Below are 20,144 nucleotides of genomic sequence, written 5' to 3' on the forward strand. Positions count from 1 at the left end.
CACAGTCACCTGGTAGAGAGAGAGCTGGGTGAATAAATACTCTCCTCTCTCTCTCTCTCCTCCGCCGTCTGATCTCCCACCAGTGGCTCTGGCCAAATGCAACCAGAAACCCCGGGATGAGAAAAGCCTTGTTAGTGCAATCCCCAGTACAAGTTAGCCTCCCAGGACACAGAACAGGTGAGAAGGGTAGAGACAGATCTGGAGGAGCAAATGGAAGACATTCAGCACAGCCACCAAGGAGGATTCACTTCAGATAATCATGAGGCAGAATATACACTGAGTGGCCAGATTATTATGACCACCTGACGTTTTTAGGCAAATTAGCTATAATTTGCCACTGAAGTTGCTAGAGGGCCAGACCATTATAAAGAGGGAAACAGGTTGTTTATCACGACAGTAGCAGTGATTTTTTCCTGAAGATATGGGTAAACAACACGATTTAACAGCCTTTGAACGTGGGATATATATATACAGAGTGGCCGGATTATTATGACCACCTGATGTTTGTAGGCAAATTAGCCGTACACTGCATCGTATGGGATATGGAAGTCGAAGGCCTGTTCGAACACCTTTGCTGTCTGCAGTTACCAAGATAAAACGCCTCCAATTCGCACAGGAACACAAGGATTGGACAGTCGAGCATTGGAAAAAAGTCATGTGGTCCGATGAATCATGTTTCCAGTTGCATCATGCAGATGGCAGAGTGAGAATTTGGCGGAAACAGCATGAAAGCATGCACCCCCACATGCATGAGTACAACCCTTCAAGCTGGTGGGGGCAGTGTTATGGGAGGCATGTTTTCCTGGCATGATATGGGCCCTTCAATTCATGTGGAACAACGTCTGAATAGCACAACATACCTAAGTATCATTGCTGACCAGGTTCATCCTATCATGTTGATGGTGTATCCCAATGGAGATAGCTTCTTCCAACAAGACAATGCACCATGCCATGGTGCTCGTATTGTGCAGGAGTGGTTTCAATAACATGAGGGAGACTTTACCTTGCTTAGGTGGCTCCCACAATCACCAGATCTCAATCCAATTGAGCATTTGTGGGACGAAGTTAAAAGAGCCATCAGGCAGCTGGTTCCACAACCATCAAATCTCACAGAACTGGACAGTGCTATTCATCAGGCATGGTGTCAGATTCCTCGCATCACCTTTCAACATATCGTGGAGTAAATGCCAAGAAGAATCACCACAGTATTGAAGGCAAAAGGTGGCCCAACAAGGTACTGATGGGGTGGTCATAATAATCTGGCCACTCAGTGTGTATGTGTGTGTGTGTGTGTGTGTGTGTGTGTGTGTGTGTGTGTGTATCCCACGTTCAAAGGCTGTTAAATCGTGTTGTTTGCCCATATCTTCAGGAAAAAATCACCTCTACTGTCGTGGTAAACAACTTGCTTCCCTATTTATAATGGTCTGGCCCTCTAGCAACTTCAGCGTGAAATTATAGCTAATTTGCCTACAAACGTCAGGTGGTCACAATAATCTGGCCACTCAGTGTATAGTCCAGACAAGTGTTCAAGATGGTCTAATCTTCCCACTTTTCATCTAGTACTTCTCTCAGGGACCCTGGCCCCTCAGAGTAAGGCAACTGCCTCTTTAAGGCAAACGAAATACAAACAGAGCCAGGGTCCCTGGTAAGCAATTTTACAATCCTCAAACTTAGATACTTTTGTTTTCTTTATTTACATTTCTTCATTTGCCTGCTTCAGCTGGGCTAAGTACTGCTAAGCAACAAAGCTTTTGCCCACAGAAAAGAAATAAGCCTGGAAGCCCACAAGGGCCACCAGCTATAAGGTAGGCAAGATCAGAATGGAGAGACAAGACGCAGGGGGTGAGTGAGAGGGACCCCTTTTGCAGGGCAGCCTTCCATCAGAATTGAACTCATTGAATGCTCTCCTGATCTTCTGAATCTTGCTTATTAAAAAAGCAATTCCCTTAAATACAGCTCCTTCTTGAGCCTCTGCCATAAGACGCAGGTGTGCCCATCAATGACTTGAAGCTGGGAGAGTCTCCACTCGGGTGTAAAGCCGATTAGATGTCATTGCACTATGTAATCTTACACACTTCAGAAGCATCATAGCTTAAGTAGATATTAAAATGCTAGCAGGCACAACTAAATGCCACCTACCTGTTCTTTACATGGGAAAACGTGTAGCAAGTCTAAAAATAATTAGTAAGCATTAGGAAATGGTCTATAAATCACCTGAGATGTCTTCGGACTGCTCATTAACACCTAGCATGGAGATGCTAACCACAAAGTGCTCCTCTTCTGGAATGTTTTCAGAGCCCAGAATAAGCCCGCTGGAACACTGCAGGCACTTCTGCCAAGACTGAAAGCTTACAGAGCCCGCGGTGTCCCAGAAAGCTGCAAGTACAGCTAGCAGTTTTCAGTGTCCCTGTCACATCAGAAAGAGGATAACAAAATACACGGAAAAGAAGTAGAGCCCATATTCAGCTCTGATTAACTACATTAGAAAAGAAAATATAATCCATAACTTTTCAGTAGTATAAACTACACTAAGAAAAGTAATTTTTGGAAGTAAGCAAAATAGCATTCTCAATGAAAGAATAATTTCAAAGTGTGAAAACATCCAAGTATTGTCAGAAAAAGTGGTAATAGCCCTCCTTTAAAGAGAGGCAATAATAACTGAACACAATGTTAGACAAAACAAATAAGTATATATTAAAAATTTTTAATTGATTTTAGAGAGGGAGAGGGAGAGAAAGAAAGAAACATTAATAAGAGAGACATTGACTGGCCTGCAACTCGGGCATATGCTCTGACCGGAGATCTAACCGGGGGCCTCTTGGTTCATGGGTTGATGCTCAACCACTGAGCAACACTGACCGAGCAAGCATATTTTTAAATCCCTTCCCCATCCTCCCCCCCTTAAAGAACATAAAGCATGTAAGAAAATTCTGTTGGTTTTTTTTACCCATAGAAAAGAAAAATGGGAGTAAATAGCTTTTAAAAAGACAACCAGTTTCCTACGTTTGGTGGTTTGTTATTCTAAAAGGTGCTTGGTTGATAAGACTATGCTTTCAAATTGTGTTGGAACTGATCACCAAGCTTCTTAATTAATTACCATAATTGAGTACTTTGAAATGAAAATTAATAATACACAAGTGAGACAATAGAATGCTTCTTCTATTACTGATCTTGGCTGTTAGCCCGAAGCACTTCACATTTTTTCTAATTGCACAATAAAATCCCTTTTAGATTTTAAAATAAACACAATAAAGGCAAAACACATGTACACACATGCAGCATGTAAGAAAAAAAGTGAGTCAACTCAAGTGATATAGGACATAATACCACTGTTTTCTCCAGTAACAATGCTATTTTTTGAAGGCTAACCAATAAAAAATAAACAATTTAGAGAAATGCAATAAAACCCAAATTCTAAATTCAGAGTTACAAAAGACAACTCAAACACATATACAATGGCTGTTCTGAGTAAGAATCGGTATTCACAACATTGCTATTCATTGTAATTATAATAATTATAAACATTATTCACAATAAGCTAATCACTATAATTACATTCCAAAACATTAGCATTCAAAGACAATACCAACAATATCCAAATCACAGTGGTCTGAAGGACTTGGGGGTCTAGGCATCTTGATAAAACTACAGTAGAATCCAATGCAGGACTAATAAGAAATGAGACTAAAAATATAGGCAAGAGCCAAGTCACAAAATGCCTGCAATCTTAGATTTCTATCCTATCATGTCATGCCTTTCAAAATGAGTTCTGAGTACTTCATGGTAATATCTACACTAATAAAAGAGAAAAATGGTAATTGGCGTACGGCGCTACCCTTTTCATTGGCTAATCAGGGCTATATGCAAATTAACTGCCAACTAAGATTGGCAGTTAACTGCCAACAAGATGGCGGTTAATTTGCATATGTAGGCACAATGCAGGGAGGCGAAAGGGAAAGCAGGAAGAAGCCCCCTGCCACTGACAGTGATTGGAAACCCAGGGGGGAGCTAAGAGCTGGGGGGCAGGGCAAAGGCGGCCCTGGGGCCGCCTTTGCCCTGCCCCCCAGCCATGATCGGAGAATCCGGCGCCTTTGCCGCCCTGGCCAGTGATAGCAGGAAGTAGGGGTGGAGCCAGCGATGGGAGCTGGGCACGGTCGAAGCTGGCAGTCCCAGGAGCTAGGGGTCCCTTGCCTGGGTCTAAAGCAGAGCCCACAATCGCAGAGCCGCTGCAGCTGTGGGTCCCCGCTGCCCGGGCCAGACGCCCAGGCCAGAGGCATTAGGCCTGGGCAGGGGCGGAGCCTGCAACTGCGGGGAGCTGGGGGGGGGCGGAGCCGGGGATTGGGGGGGATATGATGGTCCCCTTTCCCAGGCCTGAAGCCTGAGTCAGAGGCGTCAGGCTTGGGCAGGGGGTGGAGCAAGCGATCAGAGGGAGATGGGGGTCCCCTGCCCAGGCATGATTCCTGGGCCAGAGCCCTCAGGCCTGGGCGGGGGTCAGAGCCAGTGATCGGGGGGAGATGGGGGTCCCCTGTCCAAGCCTGACACCTCTGGCGGAGGCATCAGGCCTGGGCAAGGGGCCGATCAGGCGATCGGAGGGTGATGGGGGTCTACGCCTCTGGCCGAGGCATCAGGCCTGGGCAAGGGGCAGAGCCAGCAATCGGAGGGGCCTGGGGGTCCCCTGCCCAGGCCTGAGGCCTGGGCCAGAGGCATCAGGCCTGGGCTGGGGGCAGAACCAGTGATGGGGGGAAATGAGGGTCCCCTGCCCAGGCCTGACACCTCTGTCAGAGGCGTTAAGCCTGGACAAGGGGCCGATCCTGCGATTGGAGGGTGATGGGGGTCAACGCCTGAGGGCTCCCAGTATGTGAGAGGGGGCAGGCTGGGCTGAGGGACACTCCCCCACACACACACTCAGTGCACGAATTTCATGCACCGGGCCCCTAGTAGGAGTATAAACAACCATAGGATAAATATGGTGCATCTTCCAGAAGTCTCAAATTTATGGGGGAAAAATTTGGAGGGGAGTTAAACAAGTTGAAGTCACTGGTTTGTTTGTTTGTTTGTTTTTTCTTATTAAGTCCCATTTTACTAGAACATAAAAGTATGTGTTGTTTTTCCAACAGAATATGAATCTTAAAGCAATTTCATTCTTGCAGAAAGCTAATCCAGGTTCACTATTCCTTACGCTTTAAGCAAAAGAGACAAATTGATGGAACAATTTGAGAAAAAGTTTGAGAAGCGGTGCCAAGAATGTGAAGTCAAAGGATTTTTTGTTTGTGTTTTAAAGCAGGAGTGTGACATCAGATGTGTGCTTGGAGAAGCTCTCTGGCAGCTGTAAGCAGGATGGGCCAAAACGCAAGAGACAGACCATAATGAGGGTAGCTGACAAACAGAACATCTGTAATAGTCAGTTTAAGAGAGGAAAAGGACATGAACCAAAGTTGAGACTAGGAGAACACAGAGGAGGATTCCAGAGAGCAGAGGAAGCTGACCAGATAGCGCCTAATTGACTGCACCTAATCTATGAGACAGCTTTTAAGAACTTATTAGATAAAGGTGTTCATTTTCTTTTTTTAGAGCTAGTATTTCTGTAAGGTTTCTGATATATGTATCTTTAAAAGCTCCCACTTAAAAATACTACTTTCAATGTGCCTTTCAATCACAGGAAGTGTCAAGTTGTGAGATGCTACTGTAAATCTGTCATACCAAAAATTAAACAAAATTGAGTAAGGTTTATAAAAACTACATTTAATAAAGGCAATACCCATATTTTCAAAAAGTTAAATTATCCTATACTAATCAGTTACCATTATAGCTTTTCTGTAGCTTTACTACTGAGTATGAGAACTCGAGTTAGGAATGGCTTTGATCCTTCGTGATATTCTAGAATAAATAAGTGAATAAACATAGATTCTTCTAGAGAAGAACATGAAATTGATTATTTAAAATATCTGATTACTTAATAACTAAACAAAAAGTAATAGCTTTTTAAAAAATTATTAGTTCATAAGAGGTAAATATATAGTTTAGCCAGGTGATACTGGCTAAAAGGCACCAAATAAAATTATAGTTAAACCTTCATTAGTAAGCTGACAATAAAATGCAGCCACTAAAAATATGAGACTAAAAATATAGGCAAGAGCCAAGTCACAAAATGCCTACAATCTTAGATTTCTAACCTATCATGTCAGAAAGAAGAGACATTAGAATTGTTAAGGTAAAATATAAAATACCAAAATCCTTGCAGAATATATTCATGAAAATATTACAACTTAAGAAAAAGTAGATGAAATAAATATTAATTTTATTGGACCAATAAAAAATAGCAATTCTCAATCTAAAGAATCTAAAGAAAAGACTATTTTCTTTGCTTTTACTAGTAGAAACTAGAATACTTTGGTCTATTTTACTTATTTATGTAACACAGATCATTGATAGCTGTAATATGATTTTGATCAGAAAACTAGGAAAGGTGCAAGTACAAAAGATGATGGAAAATTAAACACTTCTCAAAAATATTGTTTGTAATCAAACACTGCTCTGTTTAGATTTTAAAACTACATATCAGAAATATTAAAATAATTACAGAAAAATATGCTAGGACAAGTCCAGATCAGCCTCTAAGACAGTGGTTTTTAACCTTGGCTGCACATTAGAATCACATGGGAATCTTTTTAAAATCCTGATTTCTGGGCCTCATCCTTCAGAAATTCTGTTTCTTTGTTATGGGGTGGGGCCACAACATTAGTAACAAAGAAACAGAATTTCCGCAGGATGAGGCCCAGAAATCAGGATTTTAAAAAGATTCCCAGGCAATTCTAATGTGCAGCCAAGGTTGAGAACCCCTGCTCTATGACCTAACAACTTTTTTTTTTTTTCTTTCAGATGAAACTTCAGCTCTCAAAAACAACAACAACAAAAAACATGGCATAAGAATTTAACTTAACATAAAAATGTAAGATTCTGCCATAGTTGGTTTGGCTCAGTAGATACAGCATCAGCCTGTGGACTGAAGGGTCCCGGGTTCCATTCCGGTTAAGGGCACATGTCTGGTTTGCGGGCTCGATCCCCAGTGTGAGGCGTGCAGGAGGCAGCCAATCAATGATTCTCTCTCATCATTGATGTTTCTGTCTCTCTTTCCTTGTCCCTTCCTCTCTCCGGAATCAATAAAAGATTGGCAGTAAAAGTCTCATCTAGACACAGAGATCTTATACCAATTTTATGCCATAGTTTATGCTTTGCTACCTTAGAGAAAATCCTAAGATTTAGGCTAAACGTAAGTTCATAACAGAGAAGGAATATCTCAAAAATACAAATCAGTGTAATTCTTATAAAACTTCTCTCCATCACAGACACCAGGTAATTAAAATTGTTCCTTTTATTAGACCCTTTGATCTATTTTTTCATGTCTCTTGCAAAGAGAAATGAGAAAGATACCAACAACAAAGCAAGATTAGATAGGACTGTCTAAAATTTGGGGTCTAAATATTTTCAGAATGCAAGGACATGTGATAAAAAGAGATGACATTCTACAAAGGAAATCAAGATACTTCGCCATCTCTCCTAGTTTATCTACACACACAGCTGCTAGTTCTTCGATTTGCTTTTTTAAAAATGCCATCTGCCTCATCCATGCCTCCCTCTTTCTGAGCTCCCTTGCTCTTCTCTATTTGCATGAGGAGGGGAAGGGTGCCTCTATGAAGTCAGTCCATTACAGGTGCCCTTAAGGTCGCTTAACAAAACATTACCTGTCTGATAGTAAATGGACAATGAGAGAATATTCGGAAGGGATGAGATACAAGGCTGACAGACTTTTTTTTTTTTTTACCTTGCTTGTTGAAACAAAATGACCCCTCATGCATATGGGTTATAAGGTTATATACTCACATTTATTATGAGTGGCTGTGGAAAGTCTAATCACATAGTGATGAGGCACTAATCTCATTATTTCATGGATCGTGAAAGAACTGCCCTGCAATTATCAACAGCCAGCTCACTTGCAATTCCATGAGTCCAGGTACAGGTGGAACTACACGAAATATGCAACTACCAGGACAGCCCACTCTCCCCATCCACACAAAATATATAAATTCAAGTAATACGTGAAATAGACAACTAAGAAACCCTAAAGAATCAAAGATATGATCTCTCTCTCTCTCTCTCTCTCTCTCTCTCTCTCGGAAAAAAAAAATACATAGGTATACGTAAGTATCAGAAATATGAGTGATTTCAATTTCCCCACTTTTCGCTTCTCTGTATTTTCTTGCTTTCCTACAATGAGTATAACCTTGGCCAGCAAGAATGGGGGTAGTTAAATAAACGCAGAGCTTCGAACCTTAAAGCAACAGTTAATCTGGATCAAAGACAGAAAGTAGCCTGTCTTTAGACGTCCTCCGAGTCACTGAGGGATAAATCCTCCAGTACTTGGCATGCAGAAGACTGATGCGCAAGGTCCCCAAGACTGAGTGATAACCTCTCCATTCCTTGGCCTTCAACTGAAGGGACATAGTTGGTCTAATGCAAACTTGGTCAAGTGCTTCTGCAACAAGAAAGCTCCCTCCCCGCTCTCTCGCGCGCCCTCCCCCCATGGGACACCCAAGTCCCGAGGACCCCAGGCGGGACCTCCGCCCCTTTCAAGGTGCCCCGGGAGCCTTGGCACCCCCTAACTGAGCTCCACAGCTTCCCTCCACTCTCCTTCAGCCACTCGTCCCCCTCCCCCTCCCCCTTCCCCCCAGACACACCCAAGGGGCCACAGGGGAAGGAGAAAGCCAACCTGACTTGCAGGCAGACGCCCCCGATTCCCGTGACCTTGGACAAAGCCGCATCGCCTCTCGGAGCCTCAGTTTCCAAATCTGCCACCCTCGCAGGGTGACCACAGGCTCAGAAACCCGGGGGAGGGGGTGCGAACTCGACGGACCGTTCTCGTAACTCTACACCGACCCCCTGCTCCCCCGACCTCTCCCAGGCGCCGGGCACCAGCCTGGACCCCTGTCCCGCGGCCCCCGGGCACGTCGCCTCCCCGTCCGTCCCCGTACCTGGCAGTTGCTGTCCTGGGGCAGGTTTTTCACCAGGATTTTCCTGCGGTTACTCAGCTCCCGGCGCATCCGCTGCAGCCGCGCGGCCACCTCCTCCGGGTGCAGCGCGGGGGGCGCGGGGCCGCGGGCGTCCTCGCACGTCCCGGCGGCGGGGCCCGGCCCGCACGGCCCCGACCCCGCCGCGCCGCCCAGGCCCGCGCCCCCCGCGCCACCGCCGCCTCCCGCCGTCGCCATCTTCCCGGCGCCCCGCGGCGGCGGGCTCCTCGGGAGGCTGGAGGCGAAGCGCAGAGAGAAAGCGGGGGGAGGCCCGCGCGGGGGCGAGGCGGGCAGAGGCCGCGGAGTGGGCCGCGGCGGGGAGGGGGCGGGGAGGCGGGGCCGCGGCCAGCAGCCGGCGGGCGGGGAGGGAAACCTGAGCGCGAGGAGGAGCCGAGGAGCACCTCGCGGAACCGCCCCCTCGGCCCCGGCCCCGGCCCCCGCACCGGCGCGCCCGCCCCTCTCGCCGCCCACCCGCCCCCGGGACACCTGTGCGGGCTCCGGCGGGCTGCGAGCCCCCCTTCCCTGCAGGGCTCCGTGAACTGCCAGGTTGGGGGTCCGGGCTGCGCCCCCACGCCGGCAGCTCCCGGGGAACGGGGATTCCAGGCGCTGGCCCCGCGCGGCCTCCCCACGGGACCGCGCTGGCCCCGGGCTCCCCGCGGAGCGCCCGCGCCGGGACTGCCCGGGGCTGCAGAGCGAATTCTCCCCCAACCCGGGGAGGCGCCCTGCGGCCTCCGGACCGGAACCCTCTGCTGCGCAGAGTTGGAGAAAAAGTCTTCGTTTAGTTCACAATGAAAAATAACATTTGAGAGTTCCTAGCAAGTACAAGGAGGGGTTCCGGAGGAAGTTCTATATGGTGGAAACACCTCGTCGCAAAGCATTTTCCTAGCTGTGCACGAGAAAGCCAGTGCCCGCCCCTGTGGTACAGCTCCTGGAGGTACAACCTGGATGGTTGCATATGCACGTTAGGAAGCAATGCTGAAACAAAGACTGAAGTGGGAGAAGAGCTTTGCCAGAGGGCTGGGGAATATGCGAGTGGAGTATCATTTTAGTTCAAACTCGCGAGGGAGAGTTGCCCTGTAGAGCTATACGGTGTTATGGGGCAAACAATGGGACAGCCTTCCCCTGGCGCCAGCCCAACTATCAGCAAAGCGGAACATGCACCTTAAGTGTGTAGCATGCAAATAAATACACGTGCAAAACAAACAAAAAACTTGCTTCACACCATTATTGTTCTGTTAGGAAAACTTTTAAATAAATGTAGCAAGAATAAATAAAGTATTTGAAAAATACTATATATTCAGTACTCACACTGTGCCCCCACGTATCTCTAAGTACTTTAGATATATTATATCTACCCTTCACAATAATCCAGTTTTATTTAACATTCTATTTTTTTTTTCATTTTACATGTGAAGAAATTGAGTCTGGTCTGTTTAATTCTAAAGCCCAAAGCTCTTAATAATATAAAAAGATTTGTCTGTAACCCCCCAAAAAATGACTGCTGATATCCCTGAATTTATTCTCTGCCAGTAGATACTTGTATCATTAAAATGATTCTGCAGTACACCTATGTACACAGCAACACCATTCCCAATAGCCAAAGAGTGGAAACAACCCAAATGTCCATTGACCAATGAACAGATAAATTGTTACATATACATACAATGGAATATTATTCAGCCATAAAAAATAAGGTATTGCTACTAGGCAGATGAACCTTCAAAGCATCATGGAAAGTGAAAGAAGCCAGACACAAAAGGTCACATATTGTATGATTCCATTTATATGAAATTTCCTGAATAAGTAAATCATAGGGACAGAACACAGATGGGAAAGGAGGGGATGGGAAGCAACTGCTTTAACATGTACAACAGGTTTCCTTTGCCTAATGAAAATGTTTTGGAACTAGACAGAGGGGACAGTTGGCCGATAAAGTGACCAATAATGTACTAAATAGCCACTGGACCGTTCACTTTAATGGTTATGTTATGTGAATTTCACCTCACAAAAAAATTTATATTGTATTCTGCAGTTTACAGCATCATTACCTGCTTTTTGAAGTATATTTTCTAAGCCCTTTTCTATGCCAATTTAATTGAACATTGTTATTTTTCATGGCTGCATACTTTCTATTGTGAGAATCACCATAATTTCCATCATTAATCTTCCAGTATTATATATTCTTACCTATTGTAAAACAGCACTGAGATTAATATCCTTGTGTCCAGTTTTGCAGTCTTAATTTTTCCATAGAATAAGGAACTAAAAGCAAAATTTCTTCATAAAAGAATAAGTATATTTAAAGATTTTTGATATGTATTTTCAAACTATCTTCTTCGGTTTTCCCAATCACAAACATTGTTTGACAGTGTTCATTTTCCTGCTTGCATCCATGATAATTTAGTGTCAAAATAACACCTCATTTTGTTTTAAATTGCAATGCTTTGATTTAAAAAGTTATGGATTTTAAATTCCAATATAATTCTGTTTTGTAGGCTGAGAGACTTTGAGAAGTATATTCTTTAAGTGGACAGGAAACATGAATAGCCGTAGCATATGCTCTGACCTGGAGTCACTCATTAAGTCTCAGAACATGTATTTATCCAAATGAGTACTGTCTTCTTGACAAACATTTATTAAATGTCTCTATGTGCTAGACAATATATGCAAAGGCACAAATTATACAGAAATAATAAAATAAGGTTTCTGTATGATAAGGGCTCAGTTTCACTGAGAGAAAAGTATATAATAACTAGTGGCCCTGCGCAAGAATCCGTGCATGAGTAGCTCACTGCCCCGCCTTCCTGTAGCCCTCCACCACTTGTAGCTCACTGCCCCGCCCTCCTGCTGATCAGTCGTTATGTGATGGCGTCCCAACCAATTTGCATATTACCCTATTATAAGTATAGATTATAAGCCAAGGTGATAAGTATGTGAACAGAAATGCCAGGAGCATCCCTGGAAAATAGTGATCCGAGTCCAATTTTAGTGATTGCTTTTGCTAAGAATAATTTTCAAACTACTTTTTTGTTATTGACTTCAGACTACGGCCCATTCTTCTGCAAAGTTTCTGTGGTAGTGAATGTTCATCTCTTAGAGACAGGTTTGACTTTTGGAAATAATTAAATGTTATTTAAAGCCAAGTCTAGTGAATGAATCAGGCGTTTATTATGCTTTGGGGATTATGATTATGTAATTGGGGTTTGGGCTCCAAGTGGGACATGATTACAATGTTATCAAGTTATTAAACCAATTTTTATTAAGTGGCTACTTACACTTGATCCCACTTGCTCTGTGTCCTGTAGGGTGGTAGCTTTCAAACTTTTGACCCAATCCAGTGGGAAATATGTAGCACAGTGGGAAATAGTTTTTACATCACAACCCGGTAAACACACACACATACAGTTGAAACAAAAGATTTCACAAAACAACATACTCTTACCTGATACAGCACACTCTATCTAGTACAGTGGTTCTCAACCTGTGGGACCCTTTCTCAGGGGTCGCCTAAGACCATCCTGCATATCAGATATTTACATTATGATTCATAACAGTAGCAACATTACAGTTATGAAGTAGCAACAAAAATAATTTTATGGTTGGGTCACAACATGAGGAACTGTATTTAAAGGGCCAGAAGGTTGAGAACCACTGCTCTAGTATTTTTTAATTCTATTCTATTCGTTTTTTTAAATTGCTGGAGTGACACTAAATTGATTTCATGTGCCACTCATAAGTCATTATGTTTTGATAAACACTCCTCTAGATTTCAAATCAACTATCTTTTTTTAAAAATATATATATATTTTATTGATTTTTTACAGAGAGGAAGGGAGAGAGATAGAGAGAGTTAGAAACATTAATGAGAGAGAAACATCGACCAGCCGCCTCCTGCTCATCCCCCACTGGGGATGTGCCAGCAACCCAGGAACACGCCCTCAACCAGAATCGAACCCGGGACCCTTCAGTCCGTAGGCCGACGCTCTATCCACTGAGCCAAACCGGTTTCGGCTCAAATCAACTATCTTTATTAATTTGGCTCAACTGTTTTCAAGGAATTCAGGAAAATGAAAGAACCTATTGATTTTAAATTATTTAACTGAATTGATTATTATTGCCACATGAAAGAAATGGGTGGAAATTGCAATGACTTGGAAATGCTACCATAATTCCTAAGAGTTCCTTCAATTCCAGGTTTTAGCCTGACTCTCTAAATAGCAGCTTGTGTGGCAAATTAAAGAAGCATTCTAATCTGAATCTAGCATACAATTATCAAGCTGCAATGTATTTACTGATAACCACAGGTAATTATCATGATCTGTATAATTACCTTGTTCTTAAAACATGAGCCATGTGTTCACTCTTGCCTTTATTTTTTTAAAATATTGGTTATTTTGTGTATTTTAAAGCTCTGCAATTTGGTAAAATGTTGGAGAATTTAATAAGTTTTAGTTTATAATAGTAATAATAATAAGAATACAGCCTCTTGTATCCAATCCTATGCTTACATATTATGAAAATGTAATGAAAATAAGTTAAGAATGTGAAAAGACCTTGTAAATTGTAAGAATGATACTTTTAGTTATCATTTATTCATTCAATGATATGTATTGAGTGCCTACAATATACCAGGTACTGGATAACACACCAAATTTGATTGATTTCTTTTCAGAAATGATCCTTTCCCTGGAGAAAGTAATTGCAACTCAGTAATTTCAAATTTGACATGATAGATACTATGAATAAAGTTCTCTTAATAGCACAGAGGGGTATTTGATTTTGACTTTGGGAAGGTATCATGAGGAGGTTGGTCTTGAAGGACAAGGAATTTTCTAAGATGATGAGGAACATGTACTTAAAGAGGAAACAGATAGGAACCCGAAGGCCTCATCAAAGAGGCTGGCCCATGAAATAATAAGCATGGTATTAATTAAAGCTGTGCTACTTTGAGGAGAGTAGCAGGAAGTAAACGAGAAAGGTAGCAGATGTTACTCCGTGTAAGAAGTTGATTCTATTTTAAGTCAATACGTTAGTGTGGCATAAAAGGCAATTCCTTAGAGAAAAGAAATATTAGAGGCTCTTAGGCAGGGAAATGACATAATCAGATTTAGATTTTTAAAAATAATTCTCACAATAATGGAGAAAATGAATTTAGCAGGTCTGATGTCAGGGAGACTAATTGGGAATTCTTTTGAAACAAAGTAAAAGCATTTGAGGGCTTGTACTGGAGTAGAATAGTAAGAAGTGCATCAAGCTTTACACAGGTTACCTAAGCAACCTATGGTATTAAGTGTACAGGGCTTTACATAGGTTGTCTAAGCTTTTATTCTTTCTTTTTGTTGTTGTTGTTTATATTATTTAATTTTAAGTCCTATAATCAACCTGTGATGTAACTAGTACTTACCTGTTTACCAAGGAAGAATCAAGGTAGAGAGGGTAACTTGTCCAGCCACATAGCAGGCAGGGGCCTCTGGATTCCAGAGCAAATCCATCTGATTTTGGAGCCCAGGAATGTGAACTTGTGTAACTGCAGCTGGAGGAGGGGCTGGAGTTGTGAGATTTTTCTGAGAGAAAACAGTAGAGCAAAGTGGAAGCAGAATACAGCGATGGAGAGCGCAGGAGTTAAAATACCTCGATTCAATTCTGTGTAACTGAAGCAAGCTAGGTAAAGCCCGTGAGAGAATTATTCAAATACGCTGAGCCTCAGACGCTTCATCTCTAAAACAGAGATAATAACAGCACCCACAGGCTGTCATTAACGGCTCTTATGAGGATTAGATGAGGTAATGTGTATAAAGGGCTTTTGTAGAGCCCTTAGCTCAAGGGCTGGATAAAAAGGCCGTCATAATAATACTAACACTAATAATAATAAACATGTATTAATTATTTTTCAAAGCCTTGGTGACTTAGTGGATGGCAACACAGAGAAAGAAGAGAAGAATGGTAGCGTGGTTTCTAAGATGAGAGGTGGGAGGTAACGCAGCAGCTTAAGTAGGGGACAATTTCAGCAGCTGAGCTTCAAAGTGGGACATCTAGACAACAACACCCAGTAGACAGTCTAAAACTTGTTAGAGAACCAGGTAGTTAAAGAATGAGACTGGATGAGATCATTCGGACTGAGTGTGTAGACTGAACGAGAAGTCCAAGAAATAGGACCGTAGAGAGCATTTAAAGGCCAGCAAGGAAAAAACATGGGAGGTACAGTCCTTGGCAGTCCTGTTAAGGCTCTGCTTCTACTACTTCCGTGCGCAGCCCATGCCAGGTCCAGATGAAAGGTGTGCCTGGCAGACGTCGTTGGATTCCATTGGGAATTGTTCCCTATATATTCTTATTTTCCATGACCTTAGCAGCGGCTCCAGCTCCAAGGCCATGGTGCCCGCTCTATTATCAGTTCTGGCACATCCGATTCTTGGTTTTGGTGTCTTCACAGTATTGACTTTGGTTGTTTTTTTACTTCCTTTTTGGATCAAAAGCTGAACCAACTCACCACTCACGGCTTCCTGCTACTGACCTTGCATTCCATGACACACTGGCTATAAAAGAAACCGAAATCAGAAAGAAAAAATAAGATTGGAAATGAACTAGAAAGAGTAACTTCCAAGATGCACGGAAGGAAAATGTTTCAAGAAGGAGAATGGTCAAGTTGTCAACACAGCAAAGAGGACAGACAGAATGAGGGCGGAAAGGGGGGCTTGGATTTGGCAGCGAGGAAGCCCGGGGCTTTGAATAAGAGCAACTTAAAGAAAGTGGTAGGGACAGAGAGTTCTTTAAAATGAATTGGAGAGATAAACTGTAGGCCCTCTCATGTTCTCTGTGAAGCAGAAAGATCTATCCTCTGATAGATTTTAACAGGAAATTAAAATTTGTAGTCCACATAGGTAATTCATATATTTATATATACATATAATTCTCACAACCATCAACTGGGAAGGGTATTATTATCCCCGGGTTATACATTAGACAATTGACAGAATGAAATCATGCAGCTAGCATGAAGCAAATTTAGAACTCAAGCCCAGGTCTGTCCCCAAATTCATATTCTCTCTCTCTCTCTCTCTCTCTCTCTCTCTCTCTCTTTCTCTCTCTTTCTCTCCTGCATTTAGATTTAGAGCAGCCACTGAATGTGAAGTATTGTGTAGCAATAACAGAGGTAGCATTACAAATATTATTACTTAATATTAGTATATCAGAGTGGTAATATGATGAATAAAATGAATCAGATGATAACAAAGGGATGAATGCTTCTGCTGCTTAAAATTTAACTGCAAGAATAGCCTCATCTCTAACTTTTTGCCGTAAGACACAGTGCCCATGAGCACCTACAACTAATGATGTTACTGAATACATATGACTTTTCTTAGTTTCCATTTAGCTGCAAAGCATCATTTATAGACTTTCCTTTGTTGTAGTCTAAATGTATCTTTAAAATATTTATAAGCTCTGAATAATTCAGATGTATTTTTATTTCTAAAGCTGTGAAAGATAGTCTGAAAGTTGTAAATATGTAAACTACAAACATTTCCCTTGAACCTTGGATTGTATAATACAAAAAGAGTTTTACTTGTTAGATTAGCCCTGCTTCCTGAATTACAGAAGTCTACGAAAGTAGTACCCTTTCTATCAAAAATGTAATTTTTAAAAGTGGTAGCTATAAAATTATAGAAAAAGCCATGGAGCAGGCAGCATGAATATTTGAAAGATAATAAAGTATAACCAAGCTATATAGCAGGGAAGTAAACATTTTTAAATGATAAAGTTTTTATGTGGAATGGAGGGACTTGCCATTTGAGCAAATGGCATTTAAAAATCATTTTGTTGAAAATGTTTTTAAAGTACATATTTACTTCATAAAACAAATGATATTCAACCTGAACAATATTTTAGTGATGAATGCAATAATATTGGGTATATTGAGGATTAGAGAATGACCTCCTCCTACATTAAATGGCTTCATATCTATGCCATCTGTTTTTTATAGATATTTTAGTCTCCTTTCTTGTCAATGTTCATATCTCATGGCAGCCCACGTATTCACACAGACTCATTCATGCCTGTTGTAACACTAAGCCAGCCCATCAAACCCAGACACAGGTAAATAAGGTGAAATTTGCGCATGCCTGAGCTTATTACACACGTGCTCCTTGGCAGGCATCCAAAGAATGGACACGCGCAGCAATACTGGCCCGCAAAGGTACTGATTGCCAAGGAGGAAGGTTCCTCAGGAATGAAGGTCTGAGTCGCACCACTGGGGTGACAGAGGTGAGAGCTGAAAGGGAGGGTTGTTTAGGAAGGACAGTGGAGGAGCGAGACATTGAATACCAACCAGTTCCAGTTCTGAGACCAGCTGCCGCATCTAGGTGTCTAGCTTCTCCCACTAACCCCTCTCTTCGAAGTTTCCTCGCAGGAAGAGCGGCTCACAGGAACCATGGAAGAGCTGCTCCCCACACATATGTGGCTGAGTGTATCTGAGAGGCACAAAGCGGTGGGCCAGAGCAGCCATGCAGGTGTGCCGCTCAGATCTGCCTTCCAAAGAAATTGCCATGAGGGTGTCCTTGGCTGACCATCTTCAGCTGACCTGGCATAGCATTCCTGCTGAGGCCAGTCCCCCCACCTCCCTACTCCTAGCTAATCACTAAACACGATGGGGCTGCTAGAGCTGGGCCTTTTCTCCCCAACACTTGACAGCTCCAGCAATCTTTTTTTTTTTTAATATATTTTATTGATTTTTTTTTTTTTTACAGAGAGGAAGGGAGAGGGATAGAAAGTTAGAAACATCGATGAGAGAGAAACATCGATCAGCTGCCTCCCGCACACCCCCTACTGGGGATGTGCCCGCATCCAAGGTACATGCCCTTGACTGGAATCGAACCTGGGACCCTTGAGTCAGCAGGCCGACCCTCTATCCACTGATCCAAACTGGTCAGGGCAGCTCCAGCAATCTTGCTAGGGCCCTTTGCCATTGACCTTACTGCCCTGCAGTCAGAGGCTCTGTCTACAAGACCCTCCTTGCTTTCTTTTCTCCTTTCTCAGGGGTCAGACTTCTATTGTGATATGAGAGCCCCCCCCCACCCCCCACCCAAATATTCCTGCTCCCACCCTCTTTACCCTTCAAAGGCATTTCTGTCAATAAATTTCCTGCCCATCTCATTCTGTGTTGATGTTTTGCTTCTTGCAGGACCTGAACTGGGACAAATTGTGTTTTCAAGTTTGATATTTAGGACTCCTTACAAAATTTGATATATGTTTATCTTTCCATCTTATCCCTCTGCCATCTTATATAATCCGCCTCAGTTTTGTCCCTTTAGTCTTCAGCCTCTGGCACATTTCCATGCTGTGTTTGTCAATCTCCACTGGAATCTGGCATTCCAAGCACACTTTTAAGACCGTATCTAATTAGCTCAGTCCTGACAACAGTCTTATCATTGATTAGTAATGGATTATAGTCCTTGGACAATTATTGCTTTTGAAGGCAACTAACAGGTGCTTCGCATAAATTATCTTGTCTAATTTAGCAGAAAGTTAAAAAAAAAAAAACCCAGCATTAAACTTCCCTGCACAGATTCAACATTTCCACCTCCGTTCTAAGCCAGCTGAGGTGGGAGTTTTCTAGTTAATTCTTCCCATACCTTCCCAAACATATTGCTGGATCTAAATTCTTAGGATTCTCTAGTTTAAGCCTGAATTTCTTATATAGAATCATTAGCATTCGGGCTGCCCACTCAAAAGGAGTGTTCCTACAACTGCCTGCTTCCAGCTAATTTTACATCCCTCCGTTTTGCTGTATTCCAGGTCTCTTGCCAGCTCTTCCATTTCTTTTTTTGGGTTGTGATATTCCATTACCCCTTCTGCTTTTGCATTTAGTCATCCATTTACGGGCAGCATTTTGCTTTTATTCATCCAGTAAGAGAAACCAAACCTTTGAAGTTGTACCATTCTAGAATAGTTTTCACATGAGCACAGGTCTTTTTCCTAATATACTTTTCAGCTGGTGCACTTATTTCTAACAGAAAAAAAAGATTCCAAGACAGAGCATGGCAAAGAAAACCCGAGGAAAGTAAGGAGGTTAGTGCTGATTCAGTATGCGAACCTGTTGAAGCTTCCCAGGTGTCCATCGTTACAGGATCCTGTATCTTTGATGCGAGTGCACATGCAGTGCAACTATAAATATTCCACTTTCAGAACGCCCACGCACAAAGTTCACCCGAGTTGTCATTGAACTGAGTCTAACCCAGTACAAGCATGTCTAGCACAGCCTCATAACGACCACCTTAGAGAGCCCTGTGCCCGAAGGAGGCTTAGGAAACCAGCTCTGCTGTATTCTCCTGCCTCCGGGCAGAATTGTTCATAATGCAACCCAGACAGGAGGAAAAGCTTCTCAGGAAGGAGTCCGTAACCTCGCTCTAGAGTTTAACACTGAGCACAGAGAGGAATTTCTCCTTTGAATATAGAAGTCCCTCTGTGAGAGCTCAACTCCATTCTTTTCATTGTAAGTCTGATACAGAGGTTCGAAAATTCTTCTTGTTTCTTGAACACAATGAGCGCGATCATATTCCCCAAGTTGCAACTGTTTACTTCCCAGAGTAGACATTTTCATGTAAATGACCAGATTTCTCTTTGAATCAAAATACGACTTAGTCATTCCTTGAACCAAACCTTTTCTATTTATTACTCTCAAATCCTCTTAGCAATCTTAAAAATCGCTTCTACCTTTTGAAAATCACCACATGCTTGTGGTCACTTGACAGACTCAGTATTTTCCAATTCCTGCGATCCCTGCAAATGTCACCTTTGGCCCAGTGACTAACCTTTCCTGTCTGCGCTGTCTCTAGCATTTCAGACACTTAGGAAAACACCTTTTGTTTTTGACAACAACAAGGTGGATTTGGCTCCTCTTGCTCTCTCTTCCACTAAATTCTGGTACCGTGTACCTTCCAAGGAGCCTTAGTTCCTTTACCAAAGAATTTTGTAAGGAGGAAACCTATGAGCTCCAGGGGTTCACATATTTCCCCCATGACTATTAGGGTTGTTTGTTAAGACCTAAAGGACAAGTAGGAGTTAGCCAGTGTGTTTTAGGCAAGG

The 20,144-nt window shown here is 42.7% G+C and overlaps 1 protein-coding gene across 4 annotated transcripts in view; it reads right to left on the reverse strand.

Moving 5' to 3' along the window:
* RAVER2 (ribonucleoprotein, PTB binding 2) overlaps positions 1-14,614 on the reverse strand; it is a 98,306-nt gene extending 83,692 nt beyond the window's left edge. For 2 of the 4 annotated variants that reach the window (XM_059689290.1, XM_059689291.1), the window contains exon 1: positions 9,030-9,386. In XM_059689290.1, coding sequence (XP_059545273.1) covers positions 9,030-9,263 — 234 coding nt within the window. In that variant the 5' untranslated portion in view covers positions 9,264-9,386. Of the gene's footprint in view, positions 1-9,029; positions 9,388-14,469 lie in introns of those variants that run through there. The other 2 variants (XM_059689293.1, XM_059689292.1) reach the window with 2 other exon arrangements.
* Positions 14,615-20,144: the final 5,530 nt, after the last annotated feature.

This window comes from Myotis daubentonii, chromosome 3 (assembly GCF_963259705.1).
Source record: "Myotis daubentonii chromosome 3, mMyoDau2.1, whole genome shotgun sequence".
NCBI classification, from domain to species: Eukaryota; Metazoa; Chordata; class Mammalia; order Chiroptera; family Vespertilionidae; genus Myotis; species Myotis daubentonii.